At 39.4% G+C, this 23,554-nt stretch overlaps 1 protein-coding gene across 15 annotated transcripts in view; it reads right to left on the minus strand.

Moving 5' to 3' along the window:
- Syne1 (spectrin repeat containing nuclear envelope protein 1) overlaps window positions 1-23,554 on the minus strand; it is a 430,253-nt gene that overhangs the window by 140,748 nt on the left and 265,951 nt on the right. For 14 of the 15 annotated variants that reach the window (XM_063233318.1, XM_023564552.2, XM_013151061.3 and 11 more), the window contains 10 exons: window positions 23,035-23,187; window positions 14,758-14,910; window positions 14,047-14,229; window positions 12,742-12,879; window positions 9,887-10,072; window positions 9,631-9,753; window positions 9,068-9,250; window positions 7,919-8,062; window positions 3,052-3,246; window positions 1,948-2,088 (listed from right to left, as the gene is read on the minus strand). In XM_063233318.1, the coding sequence (XP_063089388.1) occupies window positions 1,948-2,088; window positions 3,052-3,246; window positions 7,919-8,062; window positions 9,068-9,250; window positions 9,631-9,753; window positions 9,887-10,072; window positions 12,742-12,879; window positions 14,047-14,229; window positions 14,758-14,910; window positions 23,035-23,187 (1,599 nt within the window). The remainder of the gene's footprint in view (window positions 1-1,947; window positions 2,089-3,051; window positions 3,247-7,918; window positions 8,063-9,067; window positions 9,251-9,630; window positions 9,754-9,886; window positions 10,073-12,741; window positions 12,880-14,046; window positions 14,230-14,757; window positions 14,911-23,034; window positions 23,188-23,554) is intronic. The other variant, XM_063233323.1, reaches the window with a different exon arrangement.

Here is a 23,554-nt window from a genome sequence, read left to right on the forward strand (position 1 = left end):
ATTCTGTACAGGGTTTGGAATCTGAAAACTGGAACTTAAGATGTTTCTAAATGTTCTGTTTCAAGAGATGATTCTGTAATCCAATGCGTCAGTGGTTATATTGTCATGGTTTTTCATTGTGCTCTAATTTACGTTACCGTACCAAGACAAAACAAAACAAAAAACAAAAAGCAAAAGCAACCTCATGGCTACAATGACAATATTCATTTGAGTTATGTTGAATATAATACTGACTTAACCTCAGTTTCCCCTACCCTGCAGCATCTCATCTCAGTCAATTAGACTAATGATGTGATTTAATTCATGTTTTCTGGTCATTGGAGAAGAGGTGTCACAACAGGATCAACACAAAGCCTAACAGCTCTTGGTTTTAGAACGTAACTAGCTTCATGGTTAATATCAAATAGTGATAATAAAAATATTTGCATGTTTTTTCATTTATCAGACACCTGCACGTATATACTGAAAAACACTTTACCAGGAGTGAATTACATTTTTTTTTTGTGAATTATAGTTTTTAAAAAAAGGTCTATTTTATCCAGTGCCAGTCTCAAGGTCAGTATTTTTTGTTCAGTTTGAAAAATCTTAAAATCGTCAACCATATCAAGCAGAATAACTTTTCAATATAGTAATCAGTAGGCCATGGTCAAATTTCTCTTATTCTAATAACATCTGTGACCACAGGGAAGAACATCTTGTCAAAGAATGAGCAATGTGTATTTTTAAATTAGAATTTGGAGAACAGTGACCTAAACTTACCAGCGCCCTAAACTTCCCCTTTTTATGTTGTTCATTTTAATTTCCTCTTATCATTTTTGTTATTATTTATCTCGTGTTAACCTTTCTCTGCAGACAGTGAGGACCTTGTGGATGAAGCCACTGTCCAGTGGTCTCCATTCCTCCTCTGGGTCCTTGGCAAAGTTTTGTGCCACGCAGTTGCTCAGAATATACTTGATAAATGGATGAGCTGAAAGCTTCCCTAGAGCTATACTTACTTTTATCAAGAGAACTGGGCTACCTAAAGGTTTCATCAATTTTATATCCACTTTTTGTTGGGACAGGGTCTCTATCACAGAAGTTCTATATTGGCTCGCTCTATTTTAAAAGAAAAGTAATATGATTGCTATGTAATGCAACTTATAAAACATTTTCTGTTTAATGCTTCTTCCTCAATAACACAATTCAATTCTTTTGAACAGTTACATCATAGGAATGTAATTAAAGTCTTTGTTGTTGTTTTAGTTTAAAATACAGTATAGCAGCATAATATAGACTAAATGTTTTTGTTGTAGAAATATCTTTTAGATTTCTGTCCAGTATTTCTTATAAAATTTTAAGAATTGTAGAATAATGTATGTTTAATACAATGCAAGCTAAAACACATCTAATAACAAAATACTACCTTCTTTTTATGTGAAATAAAATTTAAGGCTACTGAAAGATAAGAAAACAAATGTGCTAATCATTTCAGTACACATGTTGGCAGACAGCGCTTAAGTTAGTACACAATTAATAAGTTAAAAAGTGTAACATAATAGAAATTTTCCAGATTCAAAATCTGATCTGCTAAATGACAACAGTGTGTTCACTGAATTGTAAATACCACTAGAATCATGTTATTTTACAACAGTGACAGAGACTTTAGGATGCAATGCCTCAGGATTGCTCAAAACAAAACAATAAAGCCTTACAAGAGATCTTCTCTGGCTGGAATCTCCATAACCTCATTTTTGCTCATTTTTTTATCAATACTCCAAGAGGAGATGGCACAGTGAGCGGGGGAGTCTCACAAAGCAGTCATAATTTGCACAACTATACCACTTAATGATGTAGGGCTGGAGCCAAGGGCAATGTAGTCTAAACTCACTCACAGCCTCAAGAGCACAAAGAATGGAATCCTGGATCCGTTCAGGGCTCACAGGTAGAAGAATGCCAAGTGAGAGGTACCTGGTTAACAGAAGCCTCTGTATTAGCCACAGGTGAAGGGGAGCGACAAGCAGGTGGAGAAGAAATCTCACTGTTGGTTCCCTCTTCCCCAGACTCCTCAGTGACAGGTGACAGCAAAGTGTGACAGCGACCTGCAGTCATCTGCCCCAGAAATTGTAGCCCAAAAGACAAAAAATTAGTTAGTTGTGTTAACAAAAGTTGTGGCCAGACACAGACCAAACAAATAGTATACAACAAAGGTTAGAGTGACTGAGACCCCAATTCACATATTAATTCTGTGTTAGTATTTACAAGTTTTGCCATCCAGTAAATATAATACGATGGGCCATTTGCGAAACCATTAGTAATAAAGAGTGCAAACAAAACATTCAAGGATTTTTGCTGCAGATTAAAAAACAAAACCTTCCTTATTTAGGTGTGTTGAGTGTGTACTTTATAAAATGCCCAGAAATATCATAAATTACACAAATGAAGAAAGGATCTATCAAGTACAGGTTGGCTTTTGGTGATATCTCAACTTGTAAAGATCCTAGGGAAATAAATGCAGCTAATATGACATAGCCAAGTAGACCTAGGTACGGTTACGTATTACTCAAGGCATAGCACATGTGAAGGGAAACATAGCTCTGGAACATACAGTTACCAAAAGACTCAATGCCTGTAGGTCTAAGGTGTACAGTGGAAAAATGGTGCAGAATAAATTAATGCAGCTTATTTATTTTATATCCAATGCTAAAATATAAATTTTCTATTTTCTTATTTTTCATTTTGCATTTACACATTTCTGTACATGCACATTATGCAGGTAACTAGCTGGGCAAATGCAATTCCATCTCAAAGCCTCTTAGTATTATTGCTAAATTATAAACAAACGCGGGGCAGATCTGGGACAAGTTAAGTAACTAGGCAGTCCCAAGCAAATAGTTTCATTTTAACTGTCACTGTTTACTGATGGGCTCAGGCCCAAATGCAGTCTGAAGGAGTTAAAGATCAAACTCTCAAAGGCTAAAGTTAACCCTGAAATAGGGCTTGGCAAGGGCTCCTAGGGTCTCTAAGAGGCTCCAGACCAGGGAGCCAAAGCTGTTGAAGCTGACTGATCCTTACCATAACCACAGAGGGGTGGGCCGACGGTGTGGGGAGGAGCTCTCTATCCAGATCCTCGGTGCCTTCTGCCAGCCCCTCGACCTCTGTCACCGTCAGCAGCATGGTGGCGTGCTTGGCTTTCATTGTCAGCATCTTGCATTTGGAATTCAAAGAGGCAATCTGCTCCTGGTAGCCCTTGATTTTCTGCGCCAGCTCCTGAGAAAACATTTCCCCCCTGGTGTCAGAGCAGCATCAAAAGGAAACAGAAGTAGTGGCGTTCATCTTCCTGCAGCGCTGGCCAATGACGGGGCAGAGCCGAGCTGGCGGGAGGCAGGATGTGGACTGTGGCAGCCTGAGAGTCAGTCTGCATCTCACAGCAGAGCCAGCCCACAGCGCTGCAGCCCAGCCCGGCTGAAAAGTGCAAGCAGCCCTGCTCAGTACAAAAGCAGAAATAAGGTGACGCAGGTGAATCGCTTGTCATGGTGGGAGACACTCCTGTGGAATCGTGAATGTCCTGCGTTAAGAACTGACAACTTTCTTTAAAATGTCTAAAGCATATGAAACACACCAGATGGTTCATGCCATGGAAATTAGGTCATGTGATGACTAAAACTACAAAAAAAATGCAGTGCTCAGCTCTTATACTACATGAGTACATTCGCAGAGATGATAGTCATTTGGCATTAGAAGGATCACAGAGGCAACTGCCTGCCCATTCCTGTAAACATAGGTGTTATTTCTTTCTCTAGATAAGATTGGTAATACATGTGAAACATTAATTTTTATGCAGACTGCCTCCCAAATAAAATTTTGTGCATTCATCGATTTTTTCTCTTCTACTCCATCCTGCTGCAAATGTTTCTGATGCTTCAACCCATAGCTCCAAAATGCCTTTCAAATTTAATGGCTTTTACTTTCATTTACTTTTTGAAAACAAAACCTTGTTAGAGGTTTTAAAATTTTTACTAAGAGGTTTTTGGAAATATATGCTGGATTGACCTTTCTCTTAAAATGGTAACTATAGACCCATTTTTGGAGTGTAATAACTGTATTACAGGTATGCCGCTGGGCGTGATGATGCATTCCTGTAACCTTAGCATTTGGGAGACCAAGACAGGAGGATCACTGTGAGTTGGAGGTCAACCTGAGCTACAGAATGAGCTCAAGCTCAGCCTGCACTACATAGTGAGACCTTGTGTTAAATTTAAAAAAAAAATAAATACTACAGTTATATTTGCTTGTATACAAAATGCTATAAATATCAAATATTAAAGTAATATTTTCTTACATCTTTTAGAAGAAAAATGCGTATTCCAAAAGATTAACCAAAACAGTATAAAACTATTATTTTCTTCTAACTTCCCCTTTGTTTGGCTCCTTTGTCTAAGAAGCTATCATTTGGTATTTTGTAGATAAAACATTCTGTGACTGACATTAACTACCATTGTAAAATAATGTTTGTGCATATGTGTGACATATATATATATATATACATATATATATATATTCTGCTACAAATGTTTTTGATGCACTTCTTGTTTTAATTATTGAGACAAAATCTTGCTATGTAGCTCAGGCTGTTCTTGAACTCATGACAATCCTCTTGCTTCAGCCACTTGAGTGTTGGGATTACAAGGGTGCACCATCACACATGGCTATCATTTTGCTATTGCTTTTTTCTTCCCTCTAAAACCAAACCTGAGGAGGAGAAAAGAGTACAGCAGAACTCAGCCAGCAACTCGTTTTCTTGACATCTAGAATGGTATTGGAACTTTGAAAATAAAATTTAAAAAGTAAAAATAATCACTTCTTCATCTCTGTAGCTGCAAGTGCTTAAACATCGCAGGGTTTTTTTTAAAAAAAATAGTAATTAAGTAGCCAATTGCTACATTTATTCTAGGGACTGGTACGTGAGTATTCTACAAATGGTATTTATTATAGTTATCACTATAAAAGACATCTCACAGCTTGCTGGACTCAACTGAGTTCAAGGACATAAAGGCTTCATACTCTGGCTTGCCACATAACTGTGGAACAGACAGGGGTAACTTTTTTTTTTGGCATCGAGGATCAAACTTACAACCTTGTGCTTGTCAGGCAGGTGCTTACACTACTAAGCTAAATCCCCGGCAGACAAGAGGTAATATTAACCCTAATCTGCGTTGTGTCACATGCCTGGTCACAGCTCCCTACAGCAGCGCCTACAATGGTATACACTAAGATCAAGTGCCCATTTCCTAAATTGAATATCTCAATTTTATTGTATCTAAATCACAACTAGGTTGTTTGATAAAAATGTAGCTCTGATCAACACTTCCAAAGATATTGATATACCAGGTTTATGAGAATCTGTGTCTTATAGTCAACCCATGTGACTTCTGAAATTTTAAACCTGCTTATATTTCATGACTTTTTATGTTGGTTATTTGTGATGTGCCAAATTTACCAAATTAAAAGGAAGTACCAATGGGTTCCTGTGTTACCATTTTCATGCATATATATTAGATTATTCCCAAAAAATGACTGCAGAAGTGGGAATTTTAGTATAGTGCCCTGGTGAGGCAAAGGAGCCCTGTGTGTATTCAGGAGCATTGTCTCTGCATCAAGTAGAGAGCAGAAAAGTCTGAGTATTCTCTCTTAGGATTTAAAAGTGGTAGGAGGTAGGCATGGTGGTGTATATCTGTAATTCCAGCTTTTTGCGAGACTGAGGTAGGAGGATAAAAAGTTTGAGAACAGCATGGGTGATTTTGTGTCTCAGTAAAACCTTGTCTCAAAATCTAAAATACAAAAAGAGGTAAAGATGTAGCTCAGTGCAAAGGCCCTGGGTTCAATCCAATTATCATATAAATAAGTAAGTTAAAAAGTAAATAAATAGAGCAAGATGGCTTTTTCAATTAAATGCACTTTCCAAAAATTACAGAATGCAAAATGTGAATTCCTTGAACTGAATCAATTTGGTGATTTTTATGAGGTGATGTTATTTACACAGAACCTAGACTCACTCTAACATTGAAATTCAGTTAACAGCAGACAAAAAACACAGGGGAAACCCCTCATCTCAGTTTTTACATTACCACACAGGATCTCTCCACTAGGTTTTCCTTCCTGTGTTTGTTTCACACATACCACCACCCCTGGCAGGATACTGAAATGTGTTTCAAGTCACATGGTGAAACTAACAAATACTTATATGGATGTTTAGAATGGGGCAGAGAAAAAGAAACAAAATGAACAGACCACAGAAGCAAGAGCCCAGAAGACCAGGCTGGTGGTTACTGCGGAGAGCTACTGTGGCCTTGGGTGAGTATTTTGCTTCCTTAGATACCTTTTCTTTTCCTTTGTACAGTGACAGAGTCCAAACAATTTCTGTTACACTGGAAAAGTCGTGGTATTTTGAGTCATAGGCACTTGAGTCCAGTTTCAACTAGGTACTTGATGTGAGAGCTCAGGAAATTGGTCTTAAAAAAGACCAATTTTCTTATTGATAAACAGAGATTATTAGAAAAAAATGAATTGATGTTTTTAAAAAGATGTAAAATTTTGCAAGTCTTTTTTGTTTGTTTGCTTGTTTTTGTTTTTGTTTTTGCTACAGGGGATCAAACTCACCACCTCGAACTTGCCAGGCAGGCGCTTGTGCCTTTGAGCTATAATCCCAGCCCCATAAGTTATTTTAAAAAATATAAAAACTTTATTAAAAATCATTGTTATTATTTCTAAGACACAAATATTTCTTTTCCATATTAGAAGAATCATTGCAACAAAATTTGGGAACGTATGAAATAGCAGTAAAAATAGCTTCAGGCTAAGTGTATACTATATAGTTGCATTTTTACATCATACAAATAGTTGTTTCAAACATTGCGTTGGTTAAAATGCAATTGGTTAAAATGCATACGAGAAATGGCTGCCATATATGTCTACAGTTGCAGAAGTAAATGTGGGTGAGACACTTATTTAAATCATTTTGTCAATCATACACTGATATAAATGATTAGTATGTAAGTATCAAGAAACTGAGGAATGGGCCAGGGGTTTAGCTCAGCGGCATAAGCGCCTGCTTGGAAAGCACTGCAGAAGGGCAACATTTGTGAGAACCTTACTATGATATTTCATTTGGAAAAATCATTCTCACAACAAAGTTATAAGAGAGCAGATGGAAGGATAAATTAATTGTCTCCCCTTGACACAGAGACATAAGCCTTCCTCCAAATTTCATGGTGTTAAGATGCAGCCAGGAAGGGAAACGTGAACGTGACCTATGAAGAAGCTGACAAACCAGATAGGACTTGCACTGCTAAATGGCAAGGGTCAGTGACGCTGAGACCCCAATCTCTGAGACCCGGTCTGTACCAGGAGTGTCCAAGTTCTGAGGTCACCACGATGCCACAGGAATCGGCATATGCAAGAAGGAAGCATATTTGAAAATGGGAAAATGCAATCTAAAAATTAGCAGAAGAGATGACATAGACTTTTCTCTGCTTTTAGTGAGAGGAATTGGAATGGCTGATATTTTTCAAAGGGCACATAATATTCTTTTTAATTTGAATAACTCCTTTCAGAATTTAAGAAAGTGAACAATGCAGCAAAGCTTTAAAGTATTGCTCTTTCTTGTAGGCTCTGACATCAGGTTTTAGTCTACTGAATTTTTTAGCATATTAATAACTGTTTTGGGTGCAGGGGACAGTGGGTGTGTCCTAGTTGAGATATGTCATGAAGAACACATAAAGATGTTGTTGTGGAATCAGCAAAAATCACACTTAAAATGCAAAGACAGCCACAGCAGATGCCCAGGAACCAACACGTTGGGGACAGGGAAGCCCATTCTTTCGCAGTTGCTGATCGCAGTGGTTTCCTGCCTCTGGCATTCTGCCTGCAGCTCGTCTCTCACCTCGTGCCGTGTTATCTGGGCTTGCAGCTCCTGGATGTTGCTGGTGGCCACAGGTTTGTCCTCGATCTCTCTGTGTGCACTTTCTATAAGCTGCTGGAGGTGCTTCATCTCTTGCTCATACTGTTCGTACTGGACCACTGCCTCCTTTGCAAAAGAGACAACAACATGTGATTTTCTTTCTATATCAATAGCTGGTAAGTGGCTGTATCACTGTCAGCCTGGTTCCCTGTGTGTTTACGAAATCACAAAGTTGATGGGTAAAAGCCCTAGATGGCTCAAATTCTCAATTTTTACTTAAATGTTTAAAAATTTTCTCTGTAAAATACTATGATGGAATGATTGACAGACTTAAAACTTGATGGTTAGGATTCTCTCTCTTCTCCCTCATTCATGTTGTCCTGAGGGCAAAACACAATGATCCGGAAGTGGAAGCAGGATCGTTCACTTCTATCTCTAAGAAACACTGAGTGACAAAAGTGAGACACTGCAGTAGAGGATAAAAATATGAACTGTGCATGACTTTGAGACTTAGGAACTGAATGTCACAGAAATTACAAGGTAGTGCATGGAGCCAAAAGAATTGTGCAAATGGGTCATTAGTGATTTTAATGAGCAGCCTCCTTGGCAATTTTTGATAAAGCAGATACATGTTAGTTGAAAACAGATACATAGTAAATGATGTCATGGCAGATACTTTTTTCTCCTATTAAATGAAGAGACCAAGTTATGCCTCTGCGTACTTCTTTGACAAGACAATGCTTTTGATGAAATAATATGCTAAAATGTTAAAAAATCTGTAGTATATAAAAGTTCATACTATCCAAATCTGCATATTTCTTAAGTGAATAAAAGATTACAAATACATGATTTCATCCAAATTTAACCTATACACGTTGTTCTTTATAAAAAAAAAAAAAAGTATCACCAACAGGATATTTTTATGGAGCTTTCCCCAGCCTACTGTGAGCCATCCAAATGATAGCACCTCAGTCTCTTCATTTTATATAACCACAACAGTTTGTCAGATTTAGCGGTCGGGATGTGTTTTGATGGCTGAGCCCACACAATGCTAAGAAAAGCAGCCCATGACTCATGCACGATGGCTCTGCTGGCGTGGGCCTCAGGGAACCCGGGCACAGCTGCACCTGCCTGCATGAGGTTGCACTGCTGGATGGCGGAGTGCTGCAGCCGGCTGGCCTCCTCCTGCAGGTGCAGGGCGGCGTGGCAGAGTGGCAAGCTGGCCACCACATCCTCGGGGATCCGCAGAGCGCTCTGGCAGAGCTGCACGGCTTGCACCTTTGGCTTCAATGACTCCATCTCAGACAGCAAATGCTGCAAGTATGATGTCGGAGTTGAAAAGTTTAATGTTTTCATGCATCACTACCTCAGCAAAAGACATTTACTGAATTATCAACATAGATTATTGCAAGGTACATTGTTCTCAATAATGCATCTAGATTAAGACTAGAAGTAATTTTTTTTTTTTTGTACAGGGTCTCACTAAATAGTTCAGACTGGCTTTGAATTCACCTTGTAGCCCAGACTGGCCTTGAAATCATAGCTACCCTCCTGCCTGACTCCTAAATGCTGCGATTACAGACATGTGCCACCATGCCCATCTTCTGTAATTGAATTGAGAAAATACTTTTTGTAGCTATTCTATTTTTTTTAGAAATAAGTCATTACTCATTTGTCAAAAAAGTTTTTTTTACCTGTCGATGTGATAGTTGCTCTTTGAGACTCAGGCGCCCAATTTCTGGAGAAGTCAGGGTGGTTTGAGCTTGTTCCAAAGCCATTTGTAAGTTTTTCAGCTCTGCTTCGAATTTTTTCATATCCTGGAGAGCAAAAGCCATTTGAATATCAATCATAGTGAAGAATAACATCATAGCCAAGGAAGCACATTGTTCTATTACTCAACACTAGTATCAGCCTTTTTTTTCAGTGATAAATTCTTTTTTTTTTTTTTACCTTGGCTGCATCTTGGAGGCTCTGCATACGAATTTTTATCACCTGCCGTAACTCCTCAGTCTCTCGTCCCAGTTCTGTCACTTGCTGAGACATCTTTTCTGTATAGTACACACTCGTGAGGCACTGTAATTTCTCAGACATTGCTTCCAGATCACTGTAAATTTCTTCAGATTCTTCTAGCAGGGCCTAAAGTGGATTGTCAATATTCGTGACATTGTCAGGCATAGGAGGGGCGCAAGTAACCAATACTGCGTGGTGTAAGGACTACCAGACTTGGAAGGTGATAAAGAGGACTAGGCTGTAATTCACGCTACCCACGTGCACAGGGCACTTTACAAACCAAAGTGTCGGAAATCTTAACATCTCACTGAAGCCACGTGTTATTCCTTGTACCCCTGTGTTCCATAACAGGGTCAATCTCCCAGCTTCTTGTGTCACAAATACCTGGGAATTGTCCTGAATGCCTTTCTCTCTTTCACCCACATCCAACCACTAGGACTTCTAGTGCCCTAATTTCCCTAAACATCCCTTCATTTTGTCCTTTTTGGTCAATCTCCAAAAAGAAGACTTGCATTTTCTCCTGGAGCACAGAGTTTGGGTTATGGAAACCCCGTCTTTTCTCATCTTCCTGTCAGTAATTACACAGCTGGGGTTGTCCTTTTCTCACTCTGCAAGCCTGAGCTTCTAAAGTGCAGACAAAGTATTTGTCCCAGGCTTCAGGGTGACTTTAGGATAAAGTCCACACTTGGAACAGGCTTTCATTGTGTTTTCCTAATCTCTGTTCTTACCTCTGAGCCCTCTTTCCAGCTTTCTATGGCACCAGAGTACCTGCTCTCTTACTGCTAGGATTTTGCCAAGACAATGTGCTTTTGTTTAAAGCACATTCCGCAAGTGAGCTGCAATGCTTATCAGGACTCAGTCCTGTGTCACCTCTTCCTAAGTAGCCTTCTTTAACCATTGTCTAACACAGGATAGTCTGGGCTGCATACTTCCTGAGATCTCTCTACAATGATCACACTGGTTGTGATAATCCCCTTTCTAGCACTCCCTTCCTCTCACTCCAAAGAAACAGGAACAAGAAATATTCTTTGAATTCCAAATGCCTACCAAATTACTAGATTGGGAAAGTAGCCTATAACTGTTTGTTGAATGAATGAGTGCAGGAACTACTATAAAAAAGAAGAAAAAGCTTTCATGGTCTCTTTAAAGAGCATTAAAGTAAGTATGGTGGTACATATGCAATCTCAGCCTTCTGGGGGGCTGAGGCAGGAGAATCAAAAGTTCAACTCCAACATGGGCAACTTAGAAAGAACTTGTTTCAAAATAAAATAAATAAAAAGAACTAGAAATAAACTAGGTACAAAGGCACTGGATTCAAAAGGCCCTGGGTTCAATTCTGGGGTCCTGGGGTCAATTTGGCTGGCAAAACCCAACCAAAAATACAGACAAGCATACAAAACAAACAAAACCAAGACTGCATTGTATGCAAATTGTATTGAGGGAAAAAACCCAAAAATGTACTGAGAAATGCTGTTGTTTGACATTTAAGTTTTCTTTAAAATTTCACTACAGTTTAAATACTAGATAAAATATTTTTTACGTTTTGGATGGCAGTCTCTGCAATGAGCTCAGAAAGTGTTATCCCCAGGTCCATATATGATGGTCATCATATATTTTGCGAATTGCTTTCTCACTCCTTTAAGTATGAGTGTCCAAAAAAAATAATGTTGACTTGATAGCTAAAATCCGCTCTCTCCATTTTTCTTAAATTTTTACTTTTAGGTTTCTACTGAACTTGGATGTGTTTTCATTGTTTACATGTCAATTGTAAGCCAAGTCTGTCTGTGCCTAAGTGTAGCTTGCAGGAAACAACTGGAGTTGAAAGAAAGCCCTCTTGGGAGGGGTGCACAAGATTGACTAGCGAAAGAAGGTTGCAGGGGCCGCATCAGGTGCTCTCAAAGCTTTCAGGAAGGGAAGAGTGAAGATCTGATTTAGCACTCTGTCAACTGGAATGGAAATGGGATTAATTAAAAGATACACATATATAAGTCATATAAGAGCGAAAACCCAGATTGCTTGAGGGCGTCCATGTAACCGAAAGGAAAATCAGTCTATTTTGTTCCAAGATAGTCTGTTAGATATCTAAATCCAATTCAAACTTCAGTTATGAAAGGATGAAGTAATTTCCTGGGTCATGTGAGCAAAAGCAGAGGAATATTTTTATCACATAACTTCACAGGAAATGAAGTAACACAGCCACTATGTGATGTGGACTCACTGCTGGCTCCAGCTGACCCTGCCCTGCCCTGGAAGGCGCAGGACCGAGCCGCAGCAGAAGCAGAAGGCTGAGGGGAAGGAGGCAGGGAACTCCTGCAGAGCACCTGCTTCTGCCAGATGTTGGAGATACATGCAGCCATTTGATCCTTCTAAGTCTGACATGTGATGACTATTCACTCCTCCACCTCCGAAATGAGAAGACAAGAATAAAAGAGGCAAACTATTTTGCTCCAAATCACATGGTTCCTAATGGCAGAGCCTAGTTTCTTTCTCAGGTTGAGTGATGTGGAGCCTATAATCTTTCAGAGAATTTCCCCAAATATAAACTGTTTTTAAAAAGTTAAATAAAATAGTCATGCAGGATTGCTTGTCTTTGGTTTGAGGGAAAAGAGAAAATATTATGGTAGTTCACACCTTATCTCATAGCAATCTCATGAGTAGCTACTTTTTGCTAAATAAGAAAATTCAGCATTTTTTTGATATGGTACCTGCAAGAATTTTACATCATGACCCTCTAAATTTTGTGTCAGCCAAATTGCTCTTTGTTACTCTTTGGAAACTGTTCTTCTTAAAGTTACCTGATGTGAAATGTACTGTTCCCGAAGCTGGTTCGCAGAATTCCACGCAATGTTTCCATGTACCAAGACTTTAGCTTTCTCAATCCATTTCAAAATTAGCTCAAGCATTTCATTGTATTCTTCCAAATGTGATGCTGCCTGAAAAATCATTAACACTCATGAATGTAAACTCTGCCTCCTGAGCTAAAAATCAGTCTTTGATCTCTTTGAATAGAGCAACCTTAGTGGTTGACTGTCATACACATTATTAAAGGGATTATGAAGGCTTCCTATGCTTGATAATTTCTCTATCTCTTCTCCACTCTCATATAACTGCTTTCTATTCCTTTCCCACATTCCACTGGATAAGGTAGTAACAGGTGGGGGACCATAGCAAGCTAGGTTTTAATATTCATTGATTACCAATTCTTGATTTTAACTTAATTACACAAATAATACTCAACCAATATGTATAGCCCAGTTTATAATCATATGCTACCTATTTTTTGGTTTACATCTAAAATTTCCCTCAAAAGTTTTACAATTTCAGGAGTGAAGTTTTTGGAAGGTGACTGATCACAGGGTGCTATACTTAGTGTATTAACCCATTGATGAGTCCATGGTTGAATGTGCTATTAGGAGGTAGCAACTGGTCAGAAGAGGCGGGTCACTGGGTATGTGACATGGAAGGCTGTGTTCTTGTCCCTGGTCTCACTACCTGGCCCTGCTTTCTAGATGTCATGGCTTGAACATCTTCCTTCCACATCTTTCTTTCCGCAGGCCCTTTTGCCATGCTGGTTTTTTTCCCTCTGGGACTATTCAAGCATGGATTGAATCCTCTGGAAACCATGAGCCAAAATGAATCCCTCTTCCCTTAAGTTGTGGGTATGAGGTATTTCATCCCAGTGGCAGGAAAGGACAGGACAGTAGCTAATTCATTAATAAACTGCATGGTCTGTTAAGTAAATGCCAACACACACACATACACACACACATTACTTGCTTTAAGATATCTAAATTTTTCCCACACTGATTTTATAAAACTTGTTAATGGACAATTATTCATTTTACGAAATATTCTCCAGTTTACAAACTATTTACCCCCAAAGCTTGCTGGACAACAATCTTTGCCAGTGACTTTATAATTAGCTACAAAATAATCACAGGTTTGCATATGAATCTTAGAAAACAGGCATGGTTTGAAATAAACCACATCTAAACTTTTTTCATCATTGCAGTCTCATATTTTCATTTATTTTCAAGGCAAAGGCAGATGCTTAAAGTTTCTGCCTTCAAGCATTTTGCCTGCCAGTCTGGAAAACAGACCTGATTGAGTTTGGAGAGCCGATTCTCAGCTTGCCGGACAGTCTGCTGCTGAAGCTCGGTCAGTTTTCCTATCTTCTTGGCCAGTGGCTTGCTCAGGTGACTATGCTGTTCTGAGAACTTTTGTACCGCTGCGTCTAATTCCATTAACCGTGAATTACAGCCATCTAGTTCCTCTCCCAGGACCTATGTGGTCATCCCATAAAGAAATTAGATTATAGAAAATAAGTTTTTCTACGTTTCCTACAATCAGATTATATTTTACATAATATTTATGAAAGGCAAATATTATGAAAAACAACTTTACTTTGATGTACTTTTGTGTTTTGGGGTGTTGGAGAGGCAGAGCAGAATGTGTTGTAATTCTGGTGTTTATTTTCTGAATGACAAGGCTTACGTTTCTCTCTGCCCTACCCAAGTGGATTTGTTCACTTAACTCATGGACAGGGTGCAGACACAGAATTAATTGCCAGAACCAGGAGTCACTTTGGGATTTATAAACTTGTGCTCACAAGCTTGTCATTATTTGATATTTTCATATACTTTTATTCACATACGCATCACTATTTGTTAATATATTTAATTGCAATGATTACTTATGTAAGTGGGCTCACTCTATTACCAGCACATTTACAAATGTCTCTTTTTAGTGCAGTTTGCTAAGAGCGTTATTTTTCCTTTATCTCTAAATAAAACTGCCTCTTTGCTCCTTACCTTTTGGTCAGTTTTAGCTTGAACTAGATTATCCGTTTTTGCTTTCAGCTTCGTTAAAATCGTAGTGAGATCTTTGGCTACCTGCTGAATTTGCCGGCTGAATTCCTGACTCATGGTCTTGCTCTGCTCAATTTCTTTTACTTTTTCTTGGATCTAAATGACCAATGAGAACAGCAAAACCAACAATGGTTAAAACTGGTAACAGGCACTAAAAATCTCAAATGACATTGACCACTAGAGACATTTCAGTGGTGGGGCTGCTCTGCCACTGAGGAATCAGAGCAGCCCCAAGCACCCCGCGTTTTGAAGCACCTTTGCTTACCACTATTACACACTTTCAGCCCTCCTTCTGTTGGCCCACCAAGAAAATAACCAGCATATCTACCATGTCTCATTTATGAAATATTTACAGATGCTTACTGTGGAAGGCTGTGCAGACAGCCGAATCCTGCCTTCTCTATTTACTTGGTGACCTTGAGGGTACACTCTTTCACAAGATAGAACACCTCCTACCAAATAGCTGGTGGCACAGACATTTGTTTCCAAGCACCTTTTTGTAACTGTTAATGATGTGTTAATTCTTTTCTTAACTTTCCAATTACATCCCAAAAGTACATCCAGTGGGGAGGGAGGTAAAAAAGGTGAGTTAGCATTTACAAATTTCTAATGCATTAGGTCTGATTTGATACCAAATGTTTATATATTTGCTTAAAATAATAAGCTGAGGGGCTGGAGATTTAGCTGTAGGCACAAGTGCCTGCCTGGCAAGTGCAAAGTCATGAGTTTGATCCCTGGTACATCAGGGGAAAAAAAATGCTGAAAACAAGATGATAAAGAGGAGCAAAACTTTTTTTTTAAATCCACATGAAAGGTTGTTACAAACCTATTTTTTAGAGAGGATATGCATTATTAAAAGAGTAATTTGTTGGCTTACAATACCTTGAACTGAAAGTCAAAGTAAGTGGAATGCACACAAATAAGTGCATTCTAGGGAAATGTCACCAGAGACCAAAAAAAAAAAAAAAAAAAACCCTCCTAAATTTGAATTTTTAAAAATAGATTTGATCTAGCCAAGTCATCCTTCCCAACAGATCTCCCAATGTTTAAGAATTGAAATAGGTCAGTTAAATATTTAAAATACAATATAACACATATTAGTCTTCATTTGAAGATCATGATACAGTTAAACTGGATTTCGATGTAAAGAGACAAAGAAAGCTCGTTCCATCTGCTGCTTCCCCTCCCCTTCTCCCTTCAAATCCAACTAGGTTAAGTTTTAACTTCCTAAAGGCCATAAAACAAAGGCCTGAGGTACTAGCTCCTGACATCCTGGGTCTTCCCTATCTGGTAGCCCTGTCACAAATTGTGTTAATTGCATCAGATTGTATTAGATTGTACATTCTTCACAGAAATAGCTTCGTTTATATCATAGTAATACCTGTAACTGTAAATGTGTGTCTTCCTTTTCCCCTGGGTAAAAGATTGATATGTTAATCAATGCTCTCATCTGTAAAGAATTGTAAAATCTTACCCAATTGATATGTTAACCATTGTTGCCCTCTACAAATAGAAAGGTTGTGGTGCTAAAGTAAGGTAATTATGTCAGGAAACTCAGAGATAAAGTCTGCTGACTATGCTAATCAAGATTGGAAAGTATGTCAGAACCAAGCCACACAGGAGCTAGGTGACCTAAAAATAAGCTGTGCAAAACAAGACAGTTAATCAACTCTGACCCACTGGTCGCCCCTCATGATCTGACCAATCACAAATGGACAAATCACCAACTGTTCTGCTCTAACTGCTATGATTGGCTTCTGTAACAATGCTTGCTTGCTTTGCGGTTTTCATCCTTAAAAACACCAGCCTTGCCCCAACTCAGGGTTCTCCGTTTCCACCTGTTTGGAAAACCCCGTGTACACGGAATAATAAAAACCCCATTGTTTTTACATAAGAGCGAGGCCCTTGGAGTCTTCCTCGCGACACCGGTCTAACATTTTGGAGGCCCTAGCGAGATCAAACTGAGAAGAGACCTCCTCGCAGAGGGAGACCCCAACGGCACCTCTCTGGGGTAAGTAGTACGGCCAGTTTTTGTTTACTTTCATTTTGGATCGATCCGCCATTTCCTTTCGCCCCAGGCCAAACTCCGGCTCTACTTCACGGGCAAATTCTGTTCTTGGGTGATCGGGGGACGCCCCACACGGTTTTCCGTGACTCACCGTCTGCGATAGGATTTTCCTATCAATCTGGGGAATTTCATTCCCAATCTGTGGTCCGTCTGGGCCAATCTGGGGAATTTCATTCCCAATCTGTGGTCCGTCTGGGCCAATCTGGGGAATTTCATTCCCAATCTGTGGTCCGTCCGGGCCAATCTGGAGGCACCCCCTAAGGTGACTCGTTTGATGTGAAACTAATGCGTGAGAGTGAGGTGGCCGGCCTGTTTGTCCTGTGTGTTGTGACTGTTGTGATCGGTTATTTGTTGTGTCGCGCATACGCTAACCACTCTTTGTCTTCAGAACACCATGGGACAAATGACATCGTCCCCATTGTCCCTCACCCCCGACCATTGGTCGGAGGTTCGAGAGAGGGCTCACAATCTCTCCTTACAGGTTAAAAAAGTAAATGGCAGACTTTCTGCTCGTCTGAGTGGCCCACATTCTCCGTGGATTGGCCACCGGAGGGGACTTTCCACCTTCCCCTCATCTTAGCAGTTAAGAACATCATCTTCCGCCCTGGACGAAAGAGCCACCCCGACTGGGTCACCTACATCTTAGTATGGCAGGACCTCAGGGAGGAGCCCCCACCGTGGGTAAAACCCTTCCTTCCTCCGCCCTCTCCTTGGTTGCCTGTTTAAACTTGTTACTAACTTAGGGGCTTGTTGCCCATTTCTGTTGCAGGATCCATATGGCTTATTAGATTCAAGGTTCATGATAAAAAAAATTATTTCCTTTAGCTGACCAAACTATGCAAGAAGCTCCCTTTGTTTGTGTCTTTAATGTTGTGGCACCTTGTTTAATATGTAAGACTTCAATTGATTGCTTGCAACCTCAGCATGCCTTTTAAAAAGAGTATTTTTTTCTCTCTGGTGAAAATGTAAACATGTGCACATATATATGTATATCTATGGTTGTTAAGAGTCATGTCAACTTTGCCAAGTAAAAACCAGGCGGTACTATATTTGAGCCAGTTAAAAGGTTACAGTTTTGTTTTTAAAATACAACATTTTTATGTGGTAAAAAGACATAAAATAAGTATGTTTTGGACTACTAGAAGGTGACTTCAAGGGTTTTGTTGAGAGTTTTGATGTTGTCTGAGAAGTGAGAAAAAAGGTAATTGACTGGTAATAGTAAAAAGAGGGACAAAGAGAGTGGTCTTCAAGTAAAGGTGTCTGGCTATGCCAGAATGTAAAAAAAGATTAAAGCTTAGTTTGAGAGGTATTATTGTAAGTTGTAGAAGGCTCAAGAAGATGTGAATTTTATTTGTCTTGGTTTATAGTACTACAAATAACAGGTTTGACAAAAAGTAAATGTGTTCAGAATTTGACAGTATTAGATCAGTTTTGGTAAAAGTATACATAAGATTGTACTTTGCTGCAAAATGTTTTCATTAAAATGAGATTATAGGTAATATTAAAAATAAGATACAAGTTCTTACATGTGCTGTAAACATCTGGGAGATTATACAGCACAATTTTGTTACCTATAAAAAAGCCCTTTTTGTTAAAAATATAATTTTAATAAAATAATGGCCTGTCACGTGACACTCTTGGACAAAAAAACAGTGTGCCATCCAGATGAAGCCGGCTCTCTGATCCGGAATGCCAAAACCATGTTCTCCTTTTGTGCCACCCTGACTGGACATCCAGAGGTAAGGAGGTTTCCCAATATTGCCAGTTGTTCTCTTTGTAACTCAGTCGGCCCCACATGTTAGACAAAAATTACAAAGGTTTGAGAGGTTTAAAAAAATGCCCCTCAGCCAGTTAATAGAGATAGCACAAAAAGGTCTTTGAGAACTAAAAAATTTACAAAAAGATAGCCAAGGTGTTAAAATTGCTCTATGAGAAAAAAACTTTTAAAAAACAGACGAGAGTTTCTGGGGCAGTTGGATACTGTAGGCTAAATTTTACTGAAAAGCTTGCCTCTATATGACTGACTCCCATAAGGGAAAAACTCAAAATTCGCTGAACTGGACTAATAAATGTAAACAGGCCTTCCAACAGCTCAAGCGGGCCTTGACAGAGGCTCCAGCCCTGGGACTCCCTGACGTTACCAAGCCTTTCATCTTGTTCATAGATAAACTCAGGGACATTGCCAAAAGAGTCCTAACTCAGGACATTGGCCCTTAAAAGAGGCCTATAGCCTACCTCTCCAAAAGACTTGATCCAGTAACAGGAGTATGGCCCCCTGCCTAAGAATACTAGCTACTGTGACAATGTTACTTAAGGAGACAAAGAAACTCGCTTTGGGCAAGTGATTTCTGTGGTAACCTCTCACAGTTTAGAGACTCTTATCAAAACCCCTCCTAAAAAAGGCTCTCAAATGCCAGAATTCTACTGTCAAGCCCTGCTTCTAGACCCAGAGTTAATGATATTCAAGACTTCTTCAGCTTTAAACCCAGCCACCCTTATGCCTGATGATGATCCGGAGAAACAAAGGACACCTCTCCATGAGTGTGCTGACATCCTCAAACTGCAGCAGAACCTACAGGCTGATCTTACTGACCAGCTTTTGGGAAATGCCGACAACTGTTCGATGAAAGCAGCTTCATCCAAAACGACAAACGAGTGGCCGGGGCAGCAGTGACCGCTAAAAAGGAGGTACTCTGGGTTAAGCGGGTAGAGTCTGGCACTTCTGCCCAAAAGGCGGAGCTTGTTGCTTTGACTGAGAGGCTAAAACTAGCCACGGAAAAGAGGGTAAACATTTTTTTTTTACTGAAGACATCCCTTTGCTACTGTACATATACGGGGAAGCCATCTAAAAATGCTCCACAGATTCTAGATTTGCTGGCAGCTGTCTGGCTGCCTCAATGGGTTGCTATTCCTTACAAGGCTCACCCAACCAGAGATGAAAAATAACAACCACATCAGAGGGGTCAACCAAAAAAGTAACTGCTCTGATACTAGTCCTCTGACCTTGTCAGAACTAGTCTACACAAAGAAAGACCTACAGTTGACATCTCAACTTGAAAGAAAGTCTCCCACCCCAAGGGGCTAATACCAGTTACCTGATAAACAAGTACTGTTACTGGAGGCACTAGGGTGGGAGCTGTTTCACCTTGCAGAATTGTTCAGAACTCAGTATTTTATTCCAAAACTCTACAAACTGACCACCTCTTCGAGCTCCAGATGCCCACAGTGCTTGTTAGTCAACTCAGCCAAGAGCTCTGCGTTGGAGACCACCCGACATCAAAAAATTGTTCCAGGAGAACATTGGGAAATAGACTTCATAGACATGGTAAAACTTAATTTACAGGGACACCGCTATCTCTTGGTATTAATAAACACTTTTACTGGCTGGGTAGAGGCTTTCCCTACTAAATCTGAGTCAGCCTTAGTGGTAGTTAAAAGGCTATTACATGAGATCATACCTTAATTTGGCCTCCCACTATCAATGGGGTCCGATAATGGCCTGGCTTTCATAGCCCGAGTCACCCAAAAGTTAGCCCAGGCATTAAAGATTAATTAAAACTCCACTGTGCCTATCAGCCACAAAGCTCAGGGCAAGTAGAACGTATAAACCAAAGTCTCAAGGACATTTTAGCTAAGCTGTCTTCAAAAACTGACAATAATTGGATGAGCCTTCTTCCCTTTACACTGTTAAGAGCTAGATATACCCCATATGTTTCTAAAATTTCCCCCTTTAAAGCCATGTTTGGGAGGCCCCCGCCATTGGTTCCAAGATTATCAGAAGACAAATTAGCTGAAATTACTAATCGAGATCTTAAGTCCCTACAGACACTCCAACCTGTGTTGGCCTAAATCCACCAGCTGTTTAGACAAAAACACTTAGACCTGCCTTCAGAGACCAAGGCCTCAAAGACTCCAGTCTTGGTTCGATGTCATCACCATGACTCCCTCAAACCCCACTGGGAAAGACCTTTCACCGTGATGCTCAGTACCCCCACTGCCATCAAGGTAACAGAAAAAACTGCGCGGATTCACTACACTCATGTAAAGCCACTGGAAACAGCAGACAACGAGGGACATACTCAGTGGACTACACAACAGACTGGTAACCCTTAAAGTTAAAAATTGACTAAAACATAGTTAGATTATGCTGGTCATAAACTGTTTTAGCTTGCTTGTTTTGATTTTAATAACATTGATGCCGACCTTACATGGCGGCTTTGGTCCCCCTGTAAGCAAAAAAAAAAAACAATTGTTAAAGATCTTTATATGGGAGCCCCCTTTAAAAAATGTAAAACGGAATTCTCCCCTATCTCCTTCCCTTGATAAGACCATTAGTAACCTTAATCCTAATCCTAGCCATTGTCCCTTGCCTCATTAACTGGATTACCCAATTCATAAGGGGACAAGTCTCTCAGGTCAAATTAATGGTCATACGTCACCAATATGAACCCCTAGCTACAACAAACCTCTAAGATTAGAGGTCATCCAAAAAAAAAAAAAAAAGGGGGGGGAATAAAGAGACAAAGAAAGCTCGTTCCATCTGCTGCTTCCCCTCCCCTTCTCCCTTCAAATCCAACTAGGTTAAGTTTTAACTTCCTAAAGGCCATAAAACAAAGGCCTGAGGTACTAGCTCCTGACATCCTGGGTCTTCCCTATCTGGTAGCCCCGTCACAAATTGTGTTAATTGCATCAGATTGTATTAGATTGTACATTCTTCACAGAAATAGCTTCGTTTATATCATAGTAATACCTGTAACTGTAAATGTGTGTCTTCCTTTTCCCCTGGGTAAAAGATTGATATGTTAATCAATGCTCTCATCTGTAAAAAATTGTAAAATCTTACCCAATTGATATGTTAACCATTGTTGCCCTCTACAAATAGAAAGGTTGTGGTGCTAAAGTAAGGTAATTATGTCAGGAAACTCAGAGATAAAGTCTGCTGACTATGCTAATCAAGATTGGAAAGTATGTCAGAACCAAGCCACACAGGAGCTAGGTGACCTAAAAATAAGCTGTGCAAAACAAGACAGTTAATCAACTCTGACCCACTGGTCGCCCCTCATGATCTGACCAATCACAAATGGACAAATCACCAACTGTTCTGCTCTAACTGCTATGATTGGCTTCTGTAACAATGCTTGCTTGCTTTGCGGTTTTCATCCTTAAAAACACCAGCCTTGCCCCAACTCAAGGTTCTCCGTTTCCACCTGTTTGGAAAACCCCGTGTACACGGAATAATAAAAACCCCATTGTTTTTACATAAGAGCGAGGCCCTTGGAGTCTTCCTCGCGACACCGGTCTAACAGATAAGATTTTTTAAAACACTGTCTTTTACACTGGAGATAAAGTACAGCATTCTTGTACAAATTTTAGAGTGTGTATTTTCCATTTCACGCCGTGGTTTAGGATCAGTGTGTATTGTGTCTTTATCACAGATGAAATGGTTTTAACTAAAATGTAATGGCTTTAGCATTTAGTCACCTATACAGTCCTAAAAAGTCGCTGTTGCTCCTTGAGATTGTTTGCATGACATGAAAGTATGTCTTCCTTATGAGATGAAAGATAGAACTCTCCCTCTGATCTCAACACCAGGAACGACTGTGTGTCTCTTTAAAACTTGCTTTAAATGTGTAGATGGGGTTTGTGCTTCCTCTGCTCTCTTCCTTGGTTGTTTGAAGTTTGAGTCACACTGAAGCCCTTCCACGAATAATAAGAAATGTGCATTTTGGTAAATGACTTCTTCCTTGGATATACCTATTCTGTTATTTCATTTCTTTTCCTTAAATGGTATCACCTACTCCCCTTGTATCTGGCTGAATTAGAGCAGTGCCCAGCACACACTGTGTACTAAAATAACAATTTGTTGGATACATAAAATAAATGTTACGTTTGCTTGCTTAACCCATTATTTTAAACATAAAGGGAACCAGATGAATTGTCTTTAATTGTATGAGATATCATTCATATCTATGGTTATCCTATTTGTTTCTGGCTTACGAATAAAGCTTCTAAATTGTGTTTTACAGTGATCTATTCATCTATTTATATCATATCTCCTGAGGAGATATGATCATGAAAACTGAGAACTCTCATACGAAAGGATGGACCCTGTAAAAGAACATAAAGCCACTCTAGGTTGATCTCAGATTTACCTGGTCATAAATCTTCAGGTCCAATGCCACTTCTGCTAACTGAAGAGAGATTTCAGAAGGCACTATAGTACAAAGGCCTAAGTACTTATTCTTCTGTTCTTCAGCTAGTTTCTCAATGTTCTGTCTGTGATTTGTGGCTTCTGTCAGGAGGATCTGAAAAAATTGTCAGAATGAGAACTTTCTGGGAGTCTAACAAAGAAAATGGTTTTTATGGGTCTAGAGATAATACTCTTGTTCATCCATATTTAACTGAGAGAACCACCATTTAATTACAGAACCACCTTCAAAAAGATTAAACTTTTTAAAACTTTCTGAATATGGTGCATGTCCTTTTTTACAAGACAAAAAAAATTCATGAATTGATTCTAAATGCCCTTTTTAGACAGAGTTCACTATGTTGACCAGGCTGGTCTTGGACTCTTGGAGTCAAGTGATCTTTAGATTACCATAGCAAGTTAAATGCCTCATATAATGCATGTGTAAAATTTTGAATTCATTATTTTGTTACATATAAACAAAG

The sequence above is a fragment of the Cavia porcellus genome, unplaced genomic scaffold, assembly GCF_034190915.1.
Source record: "Cavia porcellus strain 051 isolate PalLab524CR breed Dunkin Hartley unplaced genomic scaffold, mCavPor4.1 scaffold_22, whole genome shotgun sequence".
NCBI lineage: Eukaryota > Metazoa > Chordata > Mammalia > Rodentia > Caviidae > Cavia > Cavia porcellus.